This window comes from Diplotaxodon limnothrissa, linkage group LG12, assembly GCF_057381915.1.
Source record: "Diplotaxodon limnothrissa isolate DT_005_m linkage group LG12, D_limnothrissa_male_GT1.1, whole genome shotgun sequence".
Lineage (NCBI taxonomy): Eukaryota > Metazoa > Chordata > Actinopteri > Cichliformes > Cichlidae > Diplotaxodon > Diplotaxodon limnothrissa.
In genome coordinates this window covers 25,023,932-25,043,732 of record NC_140607.1, presented here as the reverse complement: position 1 = coordinate 25,043,732, position 19,801 = coordinate 25,023,932, and the positions used below count along the sequence as shown (strand labels likewise).

The 19,801-nt window shown below is 39.4% G+C and overlaps 1 protein-coding gene across 2 annotated transcripts; it reads right to left on the bottom strand.

Annotated features, from left to right (window-relative positions):
- Positions 1-358: 358 nt before the first annotated feature.
- Positions 359-14,550, bottom strand: me2 (malic enzyme 2, NAD(+)-dependent, mitochondrial). 2 transcript variants are annotated; one of them, XM_085367369.1, is made up of 15 exons: positions 14,423-14,550; positions 10,731-10,899; positions 7,577-7,710; positions 7,320-7,469; positions 6,687-6,762; positions 6,363-6,524; positions 6,021-6,234; positions 5,387-5,484; positions 4,997-5,110; positions 4,737-4,848; positions 4,376-4,518; positions 4,142-4,244; positions 3,942-4,012; positions 3,110-3,208; positions 359-2,865 (listed from the first exon to the last, which is right to left on the bottom strand). In XM_085367369.1, exons 2-15 carry the CDS (start codon positions 10,842-10,844, stop codon positions 2,704-2,706), a joined length of 1,752 nt encoding a protein of 583 aa, XP_085223495.1. In that variant the 5' UTR covers positions 10,845-10,899; positions 14,423-14,550; the 3' UTR covers positions 359-2,703. The 2 variants fall into 2 exon arrangements, with proteins under 2 accessions (XP_085223495.1, XP_085223496.1); XM_085367370.1 differs by lacking the exons at positions 359-2,865; positions 3,110-3,208 and adding an exon at positions 3,419-3,505.
- Positions 14,551-19,801: the final 5,251 nt, after the last annotated feature.

The following is a 19,801-nucleotide window of genomic DNA, read 5'->3' as shown; positions in this document are numbered from 1 at the left end:
GCTGGTAAGTTGGCATGTTTACAATTTGATGCATTCGGTAATGCAGCCATGAAAACTGTTAGTGTCCTCTTTAAGTGGTCCACAAAATACATTCCAGTTGTTGACTCAAAGCGGACTCATGCATCGTCCTCCTAACAACTGGACACAGCTAGCTGTTTAGACGAACGTACTTTGGTATCAGCAGGATTAAATTATAGTGAGAATATAGAGAGAATTCAGTAAGGGTTCAAAAAGGAGGTCACTGTAGTAAACTGCCTGTTAAAAGCAGTTTAAAAGATGAATCTGTTAAGAAAGAAAAGGAAGAAAAATAAATGGGATTAAAAAAAAAATTTATAAATTGAAAGACAAGGGAGCCGATGTAAAAATAGGTTTTATTCTGGAGTTTTCACACCTCAAGTATAATAAAACAAACATACTGCACTCTGGTATACAAACATGACTGCACCAAAAATCAGTGTCAGACTGCATGGGAATACTTATGAATACTGAAACCACTAAGAGTCACATGAACTAACCACTCATCGAACAAAACAGCAAAAACCTCAAACTGGACAATTACAGTCAACATCTTAACAAACACGTGAGCAACACACCGATGACATTACAGTGTTTACATATCATTAAACCACTGAAAAGTTTGCATTAAATCTAACATTTATTAGAGAAAGCACTGTATGCTCAATGCTACAGTTACACCATTTCATAACAAAACAATAATGTCAATAATTATAGTGTGGCTATCTGCATGGTTAACTTAATGAGGCATGGGAGTGACTATGAAGGGACACTGTAATTTGTGCAGGCACTTAAATGTATGCGGTTGGAAGGCCCTTGAGTTAAAGTTTTACAGTGTAAATTGATGGATGACAATTTAAAGGAAAAAGAAGGCGGCTTTTTGCTGGCATGGTTACAGGGAGCATTCACTGCATATGAACCATGAAGCACTTCTATCCTGATGTAGGTGCCCTCTCCTTGTTAAAATACTCATTTTCTTTCTTTAACCTGTCAACCATCTCCATTTTACACACATCTCTGAAGACCAATGTGCAATGCTGCCAATGCCCCTGTCATAAAGCAGTTTAAAGTCTTAGAAATATGATCAGAGCATAGATTGAATCCTGCATTTTACATGAAACACTGTGGTATACCTTTAGTTTATTTGCTATTACAATGCAGCAATCTGTCACAGAACTGAGCAAAAACAAAGCGCTAACAGAGAACCTCAGCAGGTTAACGGTCAGCAGTGTGTCCTACTGGTATTAGGTCAGTACATCAAACTGACACGTGGATTTGTACACTGTATAGCCGACTTGCACTTTATCACAAAGATATTTTGCCAGTCTATACAGTGCTTAGGCACCATTGCTATTCAGTACGAAGGACTTAATCAACCAGGGCTTTTCAGTCAATATTTTCTAATCCCAATAATATTTTCAAACAGTTCAGTTTACATCACTTGGCTGAGTCAAAAAAGACTTATTACATGAGGAGCACTTGTGCTAGAATACATAACCTGTGTTTTAACCTCGTGGTGGATCATAACACTGAAGAGAAGCTTGGCCTGTGAGTTTGTACAGTCTGCTCAGACGAAACAATAGTAGTAAAACCAACATACCTCAATGCCACACACTGCGCATCAGACCAAAAAAGTTCATTTAACAACATAAATGAGTATCTAATGATTATATACTGCACATATTTTCTTAAGTATTCATATAACACTTAAGCAAAATTGTTCATTTTATGGGATACATTCTTCATGAGACCATTCCTTAAGGAGTGTTGAAGAGAGGCTTTTCAAAACAGTTGAATACAAAAAAAAAAAAACATGAATTCAAAGAAATAAATATTAGGTGACACAATTAATCAAACAAACAAAAGGCTGGAGTGGATGTTAAAAGGTTGTCTGCCTACATTTTTTTTTTTAAATATATAACTTTCATGTATTTTCCCTTCAGAAAATCTCAATTTTAGTGAATCGGTCTTTGTTTGCCTCTAACAGAAAGGCTCTCCTCTTCAGTCCTCTGCTCTGCTAGATGTCTTATACTGGGTATTAATGAGAAGAGGAAAACTGACCAGAGCCTTATTTAAGGTGGACAAAGGCAATACACAAATACATACTGGATATTACTAAATGTTACGAAATTGAGGTCATTTCTTGCAAGAATACTAGAAGACGGAGTACAAGTAAAGAATGGAGTTTGTGCGTGCTAACTGAAGACAGCAAATATCAGAAATGTACACAACAAAATGACAGATTAGTCATTATTAGATTACAGATACAGTGAAACAATAACATCTTAAAAATTAATGGGAAAAAAAATTCATGAAATTTATGCAAATTTAGTGCTGAGTTTTTGATGGAGCAGCATGGAAAATAGATGTAACCACTGCCCATTTCCACCACCAGGTGGCCATCTGGCTTTGTGCAGGTTTTTACATTATGCACATAATGGAGAAGTGTAATTTAAAATGAGAATGGCTGATCTCATTTCAATGCCCTTCTCTTCACTTTCCACTTTGACTGTTCACAGATCCAATAAGACTGGTTTGGTGAAAATGTAGCAGCATGGCTACTGTGGTCTATTTTTAAGCATATGTTTAAAGTAAGGCAATCTTACAAAATCTGTGATTAGGTATAAAGCAGGAAAAAAAGGAAGAGAAGGCCATTATGACATGAGCCACAGTGAGTGTGCCCTATTTCTAGATGGACTTGGGGCTAAAGTTGACACCTGGCCAATCATAGGTGTCCGGCAGGAAAGATTCATAGTCGGTCTTCCAGACAGTAGCCCGCACAAAGGCGTCCTTGTCCACTGGCTCAGGGTAGTGGAACGCCATGCCTTTAGCATAGAGATACTCCACCACCTTTAGTGGGAAAGAGAAAATTTATCACTGACCAAACGTAAGGAGTGACACAGGAACTACAACATGACTTTGACCAAAAGGAGAACAGTGTTTGATAGGTTATGTTACGGTTTGTCCGGCTGCAGGGCATGAATTTCTTTTTTCAAAAAAAAAAATCCGTTGAACACAGAGATTATTTCTTGGAGACTGTTAATATGTAAACTGACCTTGACAATAACCAAAATTTAAACTGGAGGAGGCTTACCTTGACAGCCATCTGGATAGAGACCTCCCTGATGTTGGACAGAGGAGGGTAGAGTCTGCCTTCTGCAAGCTCTTTATCTGTCAGCTGCTTTGCAAGTGTCTGAAAGGAACGTAAGATTGCATTTACAATAAAGAATAATTTCTAGGTCACAAAAACCAGACAAAACTACTACTACTGTTTGTCTACCCACACTAGTCATGTGATTTTGGCCAGTTGTAATTACAAAAGTAATCAAACCCCTTCTAGTACTATTAACACCATGCAAATCAGTGTTTCTGACACTGAACAGTAACAAAAACACTGGCAACAAAGCACAGTGATCATCTGTTGCACTGATTAGTGTTAATGTATCAAATGCAGCCCAGCAAAGAGAAGCTCTTCATCTGTTATGCCAGTCTAAAAAGAGAGGGAAGAGGAGACATCGAAGGGTTAAACAGGGCTGAGATGAGCATATAGTGAATATAGAATAGAAGAACAGAATGCCTTTATTGTCACTATACAATTGTACAATGAGATACAGAGCATCTCCTACTCAGTGCAAACATGCTGGGGGGGTCAGTTTTGCAGCACTATATACATATGAACAGTATTAACAGAGAAAAAAATATATAAAATGTACGAATATACAAACCAGTGTAAAAAAGTAAATATGTAATAAATAGTGTTATGTATATATGGATGGATATAAGGGTGGTTATGGGCTTTGGGAAGAAACTGTATGAAGAATATGCATACATGAAAGAGTCAGCAAGACAATACAGGATGGAGTGAGGGAAAAGTTAAAGATGAACTTAAAGAACAGGTAGAAAAATATTTAGTAGTGTCTTCAGACCTTGGCAGCCTCTAAGAAAACCGTGTCACTGATGTGTCTCACTCCACTCAGGATCACAGCCAGGCCCACGCCTGAAATGCATGAAGACCAATTACAACATACTGCATTCAAATTTGCAGGATGTAATGCAATTCATACCATCTTAAGAGTGCTGCATTTAATGTAAATAATGAATAATCAATTTTTTTCCCCCCTCTCACCTGGAAAAATGTAAGCGTTGTTCCCTTGTCCTGGTGTAAGGATGCGACCATCGCTCAGAGTCACTGGACCGAAAGGGCTGCCGCTCGCAAAAAGACATCTTCCCTGTGAGACACAGAAACAAATCTTGAGAGGTGATGAGGTAGGAAAAACACAATCTGAATGCATAACTTAAGAGTTTGTCAAAAAAGACAAAAAAGAGGAAAAAAGTTAAGCCTAGAAAAAAAAATGTGTACATCTGTCAGAGTGTAGGCCTCCTCTGCTGTGCACTCTGCTTTATTGGTTGGGTTGCTCAGGGCAAAGATGATTGGCCGTTCATTCAGGGTTCCCATGGACTTGATGACATCATGGGTAAACAGACGTCCAGCTCCTGCCACACCTGGAAAAAAGGAGAGACTGATTTATTATTACTGTTCAAAGAAGGTCTGAAATAAGACTACAACCTTTTTGTAACTGACTGAGTTTATTGTTTATTATTAACAAACAATATTTTAATAAAATAGATATTTGTATAATTCTTTCTGGTTGGCAAGCAGTGCTACAAGGCTACAATTATATGAATACAAAAAAATAAATAAATTAATTAAAGGTCCACACCAATGATAGCTGTAGGTTTGATGGCATTGACAGCATCTAGGAAGCTCTGTACATCCCCTGGACTCTCATGGGTAAATGCTTCCTGGTTAGAGTCAGTTCCCTGCTGTCTGCCCTGGAGTCACATGTGACACATTAGACACAATTACTAATAAACACTTGTTCAGTGAAAATGCCGTTGACTGTTTAGACCGTGGACCAGCCAGGAAAGTAGACAAAATTGTATCATTTTCTTATTATAAATTCCTGTGTCACACACTTACCTTTACAAGTAAGCCATCTTTATCATACATCCAGATTTTCTTCCTGGCCTCAGCTTGGGTCATTCCCGTCTCCATCATGGCCATCACAATCAGATTGGCAATTCCAAGGGCAGCCTACCAAATAATAAATAAAAGAATGAATAAACAAAATAAAAACACAAAAAAATTTACACAAAGAAAACATGAACGATTATTCTCTAAATAGACAATGGAGCAACTCCTCAGGTTTTTTGTTCTGTTTGTGGTCAGTCGGGAACAGTACGCTTCTTCCAATTGTGCCTTTTTTGCCATTTTCAAATACGTAACTTTCATATAGCAAAGTCAAGAGAACAAAAAAACAAAGAAAATCTTGAGAAGTTCAATTGATTAAAAGGATGAATATCAGCGTACCTCTCCTGCTCCCAGGAACAGCACCCGGTGTTCAGTGATGGGTTTGCCAACTGCTCTCTGAGCTGCTAACAGACCGCCAAGAGCTACAGACGCAGTGCCTGGAAACATGTAGACAAACAGAAGAGTAAACAATCGAGTCTCTGCCTCAAAGACATCCAAACACTCATGATAATTTGTCTAAAATCAGAAAGATTTTCAAGGAAAACAGCTCATGAATGCATCTTATTTCAGCATCACTCACAACAGATGATTTCTGAAATGCTCCACAGTAATTTAATCCAACAATAAAAATTTACATTGAGTTTCAGGTGGACTCTAATAAAGCAGCGATCCTTTTAGAAACAGCTCCAGTAACTTAACAGTTAAGGCCGTAAGTCATTTGTATGGATGGGCCTAAACTTGCAAATCTTATAGAACTGTTCTTAGGAAATACTCCGATCTGTAAATATTGCTAAACTTTGAGCCTTTGAATCAGCTGGAAAAATACATAAACATAAAACTGTAAGTTAAGCACTTTGTGCGGTGTAACCTGAATGTGAATTAGGACGACAGAGTCATACAACAAGGTAGACATTATCTGCACCTATTTAACTACAGTAGTCTCAAAGTGCTGTGTCAGGGGTTATGTGTGAACCTTGGATGTCATCGTTGAAGGTGCAGTACTTCTCCCTGTACTTTCTAAGGAAGCGGAACGCGTTGTGGTTCCCAAAGTCTTCAAACTGGATCAGCGTGTCCTGCCCGTATTTGTCCACGACAGCTTCCATGAACTCATCAATGAGATCGTCATATGCTTGGGAGCGGTCTCGCTTCTGGTACAGCCCCATGTAAAGCGGATCCTTAAGGAGAGTCTAACGGGAGGACAAGGGCAACCATGAGAAGCCAAAGTAAACACAGTTATTATATTTCTCTTCTCTCACACATGCAATAAACAGAAAGAAAAAAAACAAAACAAAAAACCAACACCTAGCCTTCCTACCTCGTTATCCGTCCCAACATCGATCACCACAGGGAGACATTTCTCAGGTCTGATGCCAGCACAGGCAGTGTACAGGCAAAGTTTCCCAACAGGTATTCCCATTCCATAAACACCCAGGTCCCCTAATCCCAAGATACGCTCTCCATCAGTTACTACTACTACCTACACAAAGAAGAGATGGAGGAAGCACATTAGTTGGAAAACTGAAGATTAAAATTTGACACATTTATAAGCAACTGTCATATCTTTATGACATATTTTTAGACTTTTTTTCCAATGTAATATCTGAAAAGGTTTTACTATAGTGAGGATTTTGAGACTTACTGCAACATTAGTGTCTGGCCAGTTGTCAAGGATGGAGCGGATATGTCCTCTGTCCAGAATGGAGATAAACAGGCCTCTAGAGAGATAAACAGGATGACAGTTTAGCTATTGCAGCAATCGTGATTAAATCCTAACTTTAACTAAGCAGAAAAAGAAAATGCATCTTCAGCATAAAACCACTTTTTAACATTATGTGCATAAGATTCAATACGCCTGCCATCAAAAATAAAACACGTAAGAGCTTTTCCTGACTAAAGCAGGTCTCCCTTCACTTGGTAAGGTCTCAAAGGTCTCGCCTGAAAGGAGCTTCTGTCCTAATTTTAGAAGAATCAATAGGATCTTGCATACATAACATTCCTGCTCCTTTAGACTGAAGATAAGAGCTGTGTTAGCCATATTTGGATAGACAATCTCAGACATGAACACAGTATTATTTGTCCTTGTAAGGATATAGCCTTCAGAACTGGCTGTCAATATGCTGTGTCAAGACATATAGCAATCTCTCTTCTCTTCCATATCAAGCTTTTCTGCACACCTCTGGACGATTTCCTCCCAGCGACAAAATACCTGGCTGTGTAGAACTGGAGCAACAAAACCTACATTAAAAACTCAAATTATCTGCTAAGGCCTTACTTTGGTCTTCTAAAGATATGTCCATACTGCGTACAGGCAAGCCCTACAGTAGGAGTGTAAACAATCGGCATCAGCTCCTCTATGTCTTCCATCAACACCCTATAGAAAAGCTTCTCATTCCTTTCCTGGATGCCCATCAGGTAGATGTACCTGTATGGAAAAAGAAAAGTTAAGCTGTGTACAGGAAGACAAATGCTCGGTTTTTATTTAAAAACATGTTTACGCTTTCCAGTACAACAAGAAAAATGCATCCTTACTTCTCCAGGGGATCGTGCAGCTTTTTGAGATTTTTCTGAAAGCGCAGGGCCTGAATTTCCTGAGTCTCCACTTTGGGAGGCAGCAGACCATGTATCCCCAAAATCTGACGCTCCTGAAGGGAAAAGGCCATACCCTGTGGAGGAACACAAAAACATGACATTTTAGCTTCTTCAGCTCTGCATTTCTTTTCCTGACTGCCACCGTCTCCAAACCACACACAGCAGGTCTCACCACCATCTTTTTCCACTCTTACTGCTATCCTTCTGTCACAAATCACCTCTGACACTTGCCTCCACCCGCTCGACCCTGCCTGCACTCTCATGAATAATATGAGGGGTATTTTTAATGTGTGTGGTCAGGGTTGTTTTCATTCTTCAGACTACTTAAAGAAATTGAAAGAAAACTTGTCTGAGAGTTCAGCCTGTATTATAGAATAAAAGGTGGCCTTGTGTTTATAAGACATGTTCATATAAATCTGCACTTGCTTCAATAAATTGCTCCACCTAGTTCCCATTTTTCTAGCAAAATATTAAGAAATAATGGGTGAGTCAAGATTTTTGCACACTACTGTATATTGCGTCTATTATCAACCTCTACTTGGGACGCTAAAAGTACTAACGCAACACCCCCTGTAACCGTCTGACATCAAAGTCTGCTGTAGCCATTTCTTAACAGGACCGTTTTTGTGAAATTTACTGGCAAACCATAAAAAACAGGACTCCTCCTGCAACCTGTAGTTGGGGGCAGGGCTTTATTTGTTTATGTCAACCATCCCCCTACTCATGGCTAAGGCATACCACATTTCTGTCCTGTTCTTTATAAAATATAGCAGTTTCTGGACTAACTGTTCATGTACTGTAATGGAGTTTGTTTAGACGGTGCACTGCCTCATTATGGGACCTTTAACTGAGTTTACCTTTTCAGCATTTACAGAAATAAATTCAGGCTGACGGAATGAAGAAAAACAAAACGAAAGCAATTTTGCAGCAGGACAAAGACGGACGGAGAGTGGGGGTAGTAGTGGAGGAGGAGTAGCAGCCTCAAAGAAACCAATGAAGACCACTGTGGGCTGAAACACCCCAATTTTTAAATGAGAGGATGGGGGAGGTGAGAGGTGGATGCAATGTGTTTGCATGTCCCTGCAGTGTACAAGCTCCTATCCGACTGAAATATGGGCGTAACAAAGAGGCCGCCATGCCTGGGGCTGCAGAAGGGGGCGGATTATTTTGTCAGAATGATGAATGCTGGGGCTCCCCTCGAAAAATGCTTAGTCATGCTGATAGAGCATTTCACTTCACACAGCTCTACCAATCAGTTCCTTTCAGCGCAATGCCACATGCTGCAAACACCTTAATCTAGCATTTGTCCTTTTGCATAAAATTGAAAGTAACATTTTTGTAAGATTTCAGGAGCTGAGCACTTCCCTATGAAAGACCATCTTGAGCAAGCCCATGATTAGCACTTTAGAAATGCAATTTCAACACTTCCAAGACAGGAATATACTGGATAAAGGTATTAATACATTCTGTACAGTGAACACTTTCCCTGCACAGCTCACCCTACATTTAGGGTGAAGGAATTTGAGATCCTAGCCCTTTTAACAGTCATACCAGACTACATTTCAAACACAGTGACCTTTACTGCTACAGTACACTGCTGATGCAAGTCACATCAAGTACTGCTCTTATATTTGTAATCTAGAACCAGCTGGCATGTTCTCGTTTAGAAACGGAGACTTTTAATGCAAGAAGAATTTCAAGTTGACTTTAAAAATTTTTTTTTTTAAAAAATGCCGAACCAAACCATGGAATTAGGTTTGTGCCTCTTTCTTGAGTGCAAGTACATAAACTCAATTTGTAGAGAATTTACTATAATGCAATAATTTTAATTTGAGCAAATAAATAAATGGATTTTAAAGTTTTATCTAATGCTGTTTACTTATTATCTCAGTTATGTATGTGGGTGTCCTTTTCCTGGATGCCTGCAAACTCTCGGACTCCCACTCAGGATTTTTAATAGGTGCCAATTACAGTCATTTTGCCCATGCCTTTAACTTTAGAATACAGCATGCCATATATTGTCTGGCAGTGCTTGGTTGGTATGGTTGCTAGTTGTATTGTGAGGTAGTCAGGGAGGAGGGGAGTACTGACAGACCTGAAAGCAGCTCTATAGGCCTTTTATATCAGTGTTTTTCTATATACAGTCTTCATTGCAAGCCTGCTTTTACAAACCATTATTAAATCAAGCATGGAGCTATGCAGGAGCTCAAAAACTGGCTGAAAAAACAGTAGTTGAAACCCCAGTTTGTGGGACCACTGGTCAGCTGGTCTGTGTCCAGTTTGCATGTAGGTTGGAATTTCTATATTTATCTGGTATGGGCTAAGTTTAGCAAAAGGTCAAATCACCTCAAGCAGCAAAATGTACATGTTACAAATATCACTTGTAACTCTCAGTAGTTGGCAAACCTCCTGAAAAATCAAACCCTCCAAGCCAAATGCTTCACAGCATCATTTCAATTTAGCAAATACACGACACTGTAATTGTCTCACTTGTATGCGCACTGCTAGATACCCTGCTGTGAGCATTTTAAAACAGACAGCGAAAATCACAAACACCTTAAAGAAAAATTCAGAAAGCAGCCAAATAACAATGTGCTAGACAGGCATTGACAGACAGGCACCGTTCATCATAAATAGTCAATAGCTACAGATATGGGAATACAAATAACTGAAGCATAAACTTCTTTTACAACTTTTGTATTTTGGTTGCAGACTACTAAAAATGGTTATGCCAGTTTATATCAGTCACACACAAGCTTAGCTCCCCACTATTCTATTGTCTGAGATATAAACAGATATTGGCATCTGCAGTGGGATAGACTATGGCATTTAAACGTGTGGAAAATATACAGGCCTAAAATTTAAAAGATTACATTATAACCACTGTTATGACATCTTGCAGTAAATTTCTACTCATTTCTGGACACTGTAACCAAACAATAACCTTTCAACAATTCATTATAGTTATTTTCTGTCCAGGCACACAGAGAAAAATAATCCTTCTTCACATAATGACATAATTAACATTGATCAAGACAAAAACGGGCTGTCGTCACCGTGTCTTAAAACCCCAACACAAGGTAGGTCCACCTACTTTGTTGGTGCGAGGGCTGAGCATGAGGGGCTTGCCCTTTTCTTTGGTGTGGACCCATCTGCAAAGAGAGATGCATGGCCTCAGAGACCAGGTTGTCCTTAATCTGGACAACATGGTAGACAGTCACCGGTGTGGGTCCACTGGTGCTTTCTAGAAGATCCACTGGTTTCTGAGGGAGACAAGACAGGGAAAGATGAAAAAATACTGACCATGTGCAAATGATATGCACAACCTGGCTGTAGAAATGATTATAGCTTTACTGACAAAAGTATTGATGTGCAGCACAGTGATTACATCACCATGGTGACACATTTCAGATTTTAAGTTGTTAAGTCTTAACTGTCTACATGGTGCATTACCATTTGGGCTTTTTGGCAGGTTAGAGTCAAAGACTTACTATTAATTATTCTTGTTTCTGACAGTCAAACCGTGCAGTGCACTGTTACCAAAGCCTTTTAATATGACAGTATCAGATTATCACATCTTAATACGTTATAAAGCTAACCGCAGTCAGTGCTGTCAGCTTACAGACACACACACCTATTCACAGTAGCCAATGAATCCTCTTTGTGTGCATGGACAGCACTTGAGGATTACAAATGCTGGAAGCAGTGGCCAACATTAATCTGGACGTGGCCTGAAGCGATTTAGTGTGCGCTCTAAGAAACAAAGCTTTGACAGATTGTCATAATCCCTTTCGTGATGAGCTCTGCATGAAGACACAGAACAAGATAAATCGCTATGGCATCACAACAACAACAACAATCTTTATTTATAGAGCACATTTAAAAGCCTTGGGCATACCAAAGTGCTTTACATAAAACAATAAAAAAATAAAACAGTTCACACATTAACATCAAATACATAAAGGTAACGAATTATGCTCACAGATAAAAGCCACCAATAAGAGTAAACTGCAGCACATAGGTTATAGCAAGGTAAGACTGTACCACCATGATAAAAGACACCAATAATGGAAAGATAGCAGAGAATTTAATACAATAGGTCAATAGGTCACTGCAAGCAAGCCAGCATTTAACTGGTAGAAAAGGCAAGTTTAAAAAGATATGTTTTTAGCTGTGATTTAAAAGAATGAATAGAATCAGACGCCCGGATGCCAATCGGGAGATTGTTCCACAGCTCTGGTGCAACTAGAGCAAACGATCGATCACCTCTAGATTTCAGTCGAGATCTGGGCTGAACCAGCAGTAACTGTGAGGATGACCTTAAAGCCCTAGCAGGAGCATATGGGTTTAAAAGTTCCTTCTCACCACAGAGTTAAAATTTTTAAATCATCCAGCAATGGACCGATGGGAAAGACAGACAAACAACAGGGATTGCTTGACAGAAAGCAAGACTCCAACTAATAACTGCAGAAATGACCTGGCATGTGGACTGCAAACAAGAAGGAATGCAAAGATTTTCACTACTTTTAGACTAAAGCAGACAAAAAAACCCCCCAGTAAAGAACTTGGAAAGAAAGCGATTGGACTTCTTTAAATTTTGTGAAGATGTTAAAAGAGATGTAAACCACTTCTTACAATTTTTTTGTATCTAGCAAAATTCCTGTTAGCCTTCCTTAATGTCACAGGAAATGCAATTTGACAACATTGCAGTTTCTATATCAGTTCCTTTTAAATAAGCAGCCAAGGCTTGCATTTCTGCAAAAAACATACTAAACTGAAATGCAAGACGCACAAGGAAACCACAGCAGATTATTAGAAATAAGAATTAACAAAGTGTATTTTTCCATTGCAATTTAATCCCAGTGAGGCTTGAAATAGAATTTGTATTCATTTCTCGGCCTGGAACAACATGCAGCTGAGCTCAGCTGGCAAAAAAACAAAGTTGGTGTCAGTTAATGTGACAAAAGGCACTCATGTGTGCGGTCAGTATTATCCTGCCTCCTTCCTTTCCTTGTTCATCCACATTTGATCATAATTAAAAATTACCAACACAAAATTAAGTTGTATTAAGCTAAACAAATATTAAAAATACAATATGCTATGCTGATGAGCAGCTATATCAAAACAAGAAAACAACTGAAAAGCAAATTAGCCTATCCTTTTCTGATCAACAAATTCAAGCACTTCACACTGAATTATGTATCCCTCTATTTGACCATAATGTCTGGATGAAGGAAACAACAAGTGGAGCCAGCTGGACGAGATGCTGCTTAGAAAGCAGCATTAAAGCGGCAGACTGCATAAGCAGCTCCAACAACCAGCAGACATTTTAATGATCTGTTGATTTGATATCAAAGAGGAAGCTGTCTCGATGCAGCGTCTGTGAAATGTCAGTCTTTATGACTCAAACTGTACAAAGATCTTTTCTTGTTAGGTTAGGTTTGCGACCTCTTTCAGAAGCAAAAAAAGGCCACGGCTAATGGGAAGGATAATATTTGATGTGGTGTAGATACCAAATAATTTTTCCATTTGTAGCAAACAAGGTAATCTTTGTACATGTGCCAGCTTCGCATCATTATTGTAACACAGAGCATGAATGCACACCATTACAGCCAGAAAGTGCTTGGGACTTTTTGTAGGAGTAATTGTCTGCAAACAGAGTATGAATGGAGACAAGAAACCTGCCTATAATTATGCACCTGGACTGCTCTAAATGGGAATCAAAATGATAGCAAAATTGTGCTGAGATCAGAAAATGTACAGCATGAGCTCACCAGTACTGCAGCTAGATACAGATGCTCTGTAAGTTTAGAAACCATAACTTAGAAACGTTTAATTAAATGCCATTCAAAATCAGGCATCTCACTTGCCATCTGTCTTCCTGTGGAGTACTGGTAATTTAATTTCTTTGTAAACAGGTGAGACAAATAAGGCAGTACAATTTAAACTGCTAATAAATCTTTTCTTATTGGTTCTGGAATAATAACTGGTGCAAACAACAACTGTGTTAACTAAACCAGTCATAATGTAATAACATGCATTGTATCCACCCTCTTGTGCACACTGGGCACCTTTTTTCAAGCTCCGAATCTCACCCACATGCATGATTTTAAGTGTAAATCTTTTATGGTCTCACATGATCAGGGTAAAGTGGTTTGAAGACAGATGATACTTTAGGTTATTAGTTTCCTCAACTGACCAGACAGACTTAACACAGCTGTTAGGTGTGGCCTTACTAACAGGTTATTGTTCTCAGTCTTTCTCACTCACCCTGTCAGTGTGTCTGATCACTGAACGTAAAAAACCCACCGGTGGAGGTTAAATATTAGCAGAACCTGCAATAAAAGGCAAGGAAATACTCAACTGTCCCAAGCTTTAACACTCAAGGGAATGAGAAGATAATTGGGGGCAAATGCCAAATGTGACCTTATAACATGTTGGAGATCTTTCAAAAACAAAACCCCCCAAAAACTGATATCCACCACAACTGCAAGCCATTAGCCTCACAACCACAGGAGCTAAAAGCTAACCTTTTGCTAACTTTAAGTTAAAATAAAGCAGAGGGTGTCGTCATTTGAACACCTCTGTCACCTAAGTCTTAATGTCTGAAGCTACTAAACTGATTAAGCACACCGACACTAGGCACTTTTTATTCGGATGACTTAGCTAAATGCAGTCACTTACTCATCACAGCCCTGCTTGCTGCCATCTCTCTTGGCTCAGTAAGCAGGAAGTTCTCAAATGACACACACTTTCTACAATTTAGAGAACAACGACTCCGCTTACCTGCTCTTGAGTAATATAATACTGCCGTTCAATGTCTGTTAGGCACAACTCTTATGATATTCGCTGTGCCTAACTTCTGTGGACTGACCCTGGGATTAGCCTGCCTGCCAGCACACATACACCAGATTGAGTCGCGAGGAGAGGAAACGCTGTAGAAGAACCCGGCCGCTCGACCAATCAGATGCTGGACGAGCCAGCTGGACGAGATGCTGCTTAGAAAGCAGCATTAAAGCGGCAGACTGCATAAGCAGCTCCAACAACCAGCAGACATTTTAATGATCTGTTGATTTGATATCAAAGAGGAAGCTGTCTCGATGCAGCGTCTGTGAAATGTCAGTCTTTATGACTCAAACTGTACAAAGATCTTTTCTTGTTAGGTTAGGTTTGCGACCTCTTTCAGAAGCAAAAAAAGGCCACGGCTAATGGGAAGGATAATATTTGATGTGGTGTAGATACCAAATAATTTTTCCATTTGTAGCAAACAAGGTAATCTTTGTACATGTGCCAGCTTTGCATCATTATTGTAACACAGAGCATGAATGCACACCATTACAGCCAGAAAGTGCTTGGGACTTTTTGTAGGAGTAATTGTCTGCAAACAGAGTATGAATGGAGACAAGAAACCTGCCTATAATTATGCACCTGGACTGCTCTAAATGGGAATCAAAATGATAGCAAAATTGTGCTGAGATCAGAAAATGTACAGCATGAGCTCACCAGTACTGCAGCTAGATACAGATGCTCTGTAAGTTTAGAAACCATAACGTTAGAAACGCCAACAGACTTAATAAACTGATCCGTAAGGCCAGCAATGTTGTGGGGATGGAGCTGGACTCCCTCAAGGTGGTGTCGGAGAGGCGGATGCTGTCCAAGATAAAGACAATGTTGGATAACACCTCCCACCCACTCCATGACATGTTGGTCAGTCACAGGAGCTCGTTCAGTGAGAGACTGAGATTACCGAAAAGCACCACTGAACGACACAGGAAATCATTCCTGCCTGTGGCCATCTCCCTGTACAACGCATCCACTTAACACACTGTTTGCTGCTACAACTACACGTTTCTTTTCCAAATATTTATTTATAAGTGACTTATGTATGTATGTATATATATGTATATATTGTACTATTCTTAGTTAGCGTATTGTCTGTCTTGTCTTAATGTTGGTTTAAAATGGAGCACTGTAACAAAAAATAATTTCCCCCAGGGATCAATAAAGTATTCTGATTCTGATTCTGATTTAATTAAATGCCATTCAAAATCAGGCATCTCACTTGCCATCTGTCTTCCTGTGGAGTACTGGTAATTTAATTTCTTTGTAAACAGGTGAGACAAATAAGGCAGTACAATTTAAACTGCTAATAAATCTTTTCTTATTGGTTCTGGAATAATAACTGGTGCAAACAACAACTGTGTTAACTAAACCAGTCATAATGTAATAACATGCATTGTATCCACCCTCTTGTGCACACTGGGCACCTTTTTTCAAGCTCCGAATCTCACCCACATGCATGATTTTAAGTGTAAATCTTTTATGGTCTCACATGATCAGGGTAAAGTGGTTTGAAGACAGATGATACTTTAGGTTATTAGTTTCCTCAACTGACCAGACAGACTTAACACAGCTGTTAGGTGTGGCCTTACTAACAGGTTATTGTTCTCAGTCTTTCTCACTCACCCTGTCAGTGTGTCTGATCACTGAACGTAAAAAACCCACCGGTGGAGGTTAAATATTAGCAGAACCTGCAATAAAAGGCAAGGAAATACTCAACTGTCCCAAGCTTTAACACTCAAGGGAATGAGAAGATAATTGGGGGCAAATGCCAAATGTGACCTTATAACATGTTGGAGATCTTTCAAAAACAAAACCCCCCAAAAACTGATATCCACCACAACTGCAAGCCATTAGCCTCACAACCACAGGAGCTAAAAGCTAACCTTTTGCTAACTTTAAGTTAAAATAAAGCAGAGGGTGTCGTCATTTGAACACCTCTGTCACCTAAGTCTTAATGTCTGAAGCTACTAAACTGATTAAGCACACCGACACTAGGCACTTTTTATTCGGATGACTTAGCTAAATGCAGTCACTTACTCATCACAGCCCTGCTTGCTGCCATCTCTCTTGGCTCAGTAAGCAGGAAGTTCTCAAATGACACACACTTTCTACAATTTAGAGAACAACGACTCCGCTTACCTGCTCTTGAGTAATATAATACTGCCGTTCAATGTCTGTTAGGCACAACTCTTATGATATTCGCTGTGCCTAACTTCTGTGGACTGACCCTGGGATTAGCCTGCCTGCCAGCACACATACACCAGATTGAGTCGCGAGGAGAGGAAACGCTGTAGAAGAACCCGGCCGCTCGACCAATCAGATGCTGGACGAGCCAGCTGGACGAGATGCTGCTTAGAAAGCAGCATTAAAGCGGCAGACTGCATAAGCAGCTCCAACAACCAGCAGACATTTTAATGATCTGTTGATTTGATATCAAAGAGGAAGCTGTCTCGATGCAGCGTCTGTGAAATGTCAGTCTTTATGACTCAAACTGTACAAAGATCTTTTCTTGTTAGGTTAGGTTTGCGACCTCTTTCAGAAGCAAAAAAAGGCCACGGCTAATGGGAAGGATAATATTTGATGTGGTGTAGATACCAAATAATTTTTCCATTTGTAGCAAACAAGGTAATCTTTGTACATGTGCCAGCTTCGCATCATTATTGTAACACAGAGCATGAATGCACACCATTACAGCCAGAAAGTGCTTGGGACTTTTTGTAGGAGTAATTGTCTGCAAACAGAGTATGAATGGAGACAAGAAACCTGCCTATAATTATGCACCTGGACTGCTCTAAATGGGAATCAAAATGATAGCAAAATTGTGCTGAGATCAGAAAATGTACAGCATGAGCTCACCAGTACTGCAGCTAGATACAGATGCTCTGTAAGTTTAGAAACCATAACTTAGAAACGTTTAATTAAATGCCATTCAAAATCAGGCATCTCACTTGCCATCTGTCTTCCTGTGGAGTACTGGTAATTTAATTTCTTTGTAAACAGGTGAGACAAATAAGGCAGTACAATTTAAACTGCTAATAAATCTTTTCTTATTGGTTCTGGAATAATAACTGGTGCAAACAACAACTGTGTTAACTAAACCAGTCATAATGTAATAACATGCATTGTATCCACCCTCTTGTGCACACTGGGCACCTTTTTTCAAGCTCCGAATCTCACCCACATGCATGATTTTAAGTGTAAATCTTTTATGGTCTCACATGATCAGGGTAAAGTGGTTTGAAGACAGATGATACTTTAGGTTATTAGTTTCCTCAACTGACCAGACAGACTTAACACAGCTGTTAGGTGTGGCCTTACTAACAGGTTATTGTTCTCAGTCTTTCTCACTCACCCTGTCAGTGTGTCTGATCACTGAACGTAAAAAACCCACCGGTGGAGGTTAAATATTAGCAGAACCTGCAATAAAAGGCAAGGAAATACTCAACTGTCCCAAGCTTTAACACTCAAGGGAATGAGAAGATAATTAGGGGCAAATGCCAAATGTGACCTTATAACATGTTGGAGATCTTTCAAAAACAAAACCCCCCAAAAACTGATATCCACCACAACTGCAAGCCATTAGCCTCACAACCACAGGAGCTAAAAGCTAACCTTTTGCTAACTTTAAGTTAAAATAAAGCAGAGGGTGTCGTCATTTGAACACCTCTGTCACCTAAGTCTTAATGTCTGAAGCTACTAAACTGATTAAGCACACCGACACTAGGCACTTTTTATTCGGATGACTTAGCTAAATGCAGTCACTTACTCATCACAGCCCTGCTTGCTGCCATCTCTCTTGGCTCAGTAAGCAGGAAGTTCTCAAATGACACACACTTTCTACAATTTAGAGAACAACGACTCCGCTTACCTGCTCTTGAGTAATATAATACTGCCGTTCAATGTCTGTTAGGCACAACTCTTATGATATTCGCTGTGCCTAACTTCTGTGGACTGACCCTGGGATTAGCCTGCCTGCCAGCACACATACACCAGATTGAGTCGCGAGGAGAGGAAACGCTGTAGAAGAACCCGGCCGCTCGACCAATCAGATGCTGGGGTTTCCCCTCTCGATTACCGTAAATACTCCAACACGCGCATTTTATTTTGCGCATGTTATGTCATATTACTAGTTTATCCTAAGCTGTGGTACTGTATTGCGTAGAAAATTTGTGGCTATGTGGTGCGTGCGTGGTTTACATATTTATCTAAGAAGCAAAACATCCCTGTTCAGTCTTAGGAGAAGACATCTCTCTGGGATGTGTCAGGAAGTGCATCCAGGGTAAAGAATCTGCCAAATCAGACATGCGGAGCTACCAACTGTGCTCACCCCTTGTGAATAAGGAAGTATCTACCATATATATTTATTTGAAGGCTACACAGCACAGAAACTGGTAGATAATGATGAACTGAGTTTAATAGTGCCTATGCTCTGAGTAAACACTCATTGCTCTCCTAAACTAACCTACAATAATATTGACAGATTAACAGATGTTAGGATATTGCTAGAGGTCTTAACAGAAGAATGCAAAAAGATCACGAAAGGCATATTTATATATTTATCTGAAAGCAACAAAAATGGAATGTATATTTATTGGCATGATTTAATGAATGCTAAATGTAGATTGTACATAAAAACTGACAGTGTCTTTCAGTCGATATGTATGCTGATATTTTTTTAACACACTATTTTATACAAGAGAATGCATTTACATTTTAAATGCAATTTAAAATACAAATTTAGCGAAACAAGCCAATTTTCTAACAGTTTTTTCAACCCTCCCCCCAAGTGCATTATCATAAACTGAGTAACGAAATATACATTCTGTATTCTGATTAGTCATAACATTTCCCCCTCGTGTTGCCAAAACAACTCTAACATGTGGACATAGAAACTGTGGGGGCTTCCTGTGAAAGCTGGCAGATCATTTGGATTCTGTGGATTTTGGGCTGAGACTCCCATCTGTGCTTGACAGAGTTAGGATTGGAGTTGTGTTTCCTGCTAGGGAGTGTTGCTGCCTGAGTTTCCCCACCATTACATTATTATACCAGTGCAGTCAAATATGACATCAAAAAATTAGTTTTAGTACTGTTTTATTAATTTTCCAGCAAGAACAGAAACTCCAAAAGAGATACTATCAATATAGAGAGAATTAAAAATGTCACAGATTCTCCCAAATGAAAAGCTGAGGCCTCCCTGAAGCATGGATACAACATAAATAGGTGCCCACAGAAACATGACTCTTATCACAAAGTGACACATGATGAAAACAACAACCGTTGAGCTTTTTGAAGAGCCATGCAGAAGGAAAAGGACACGTTACA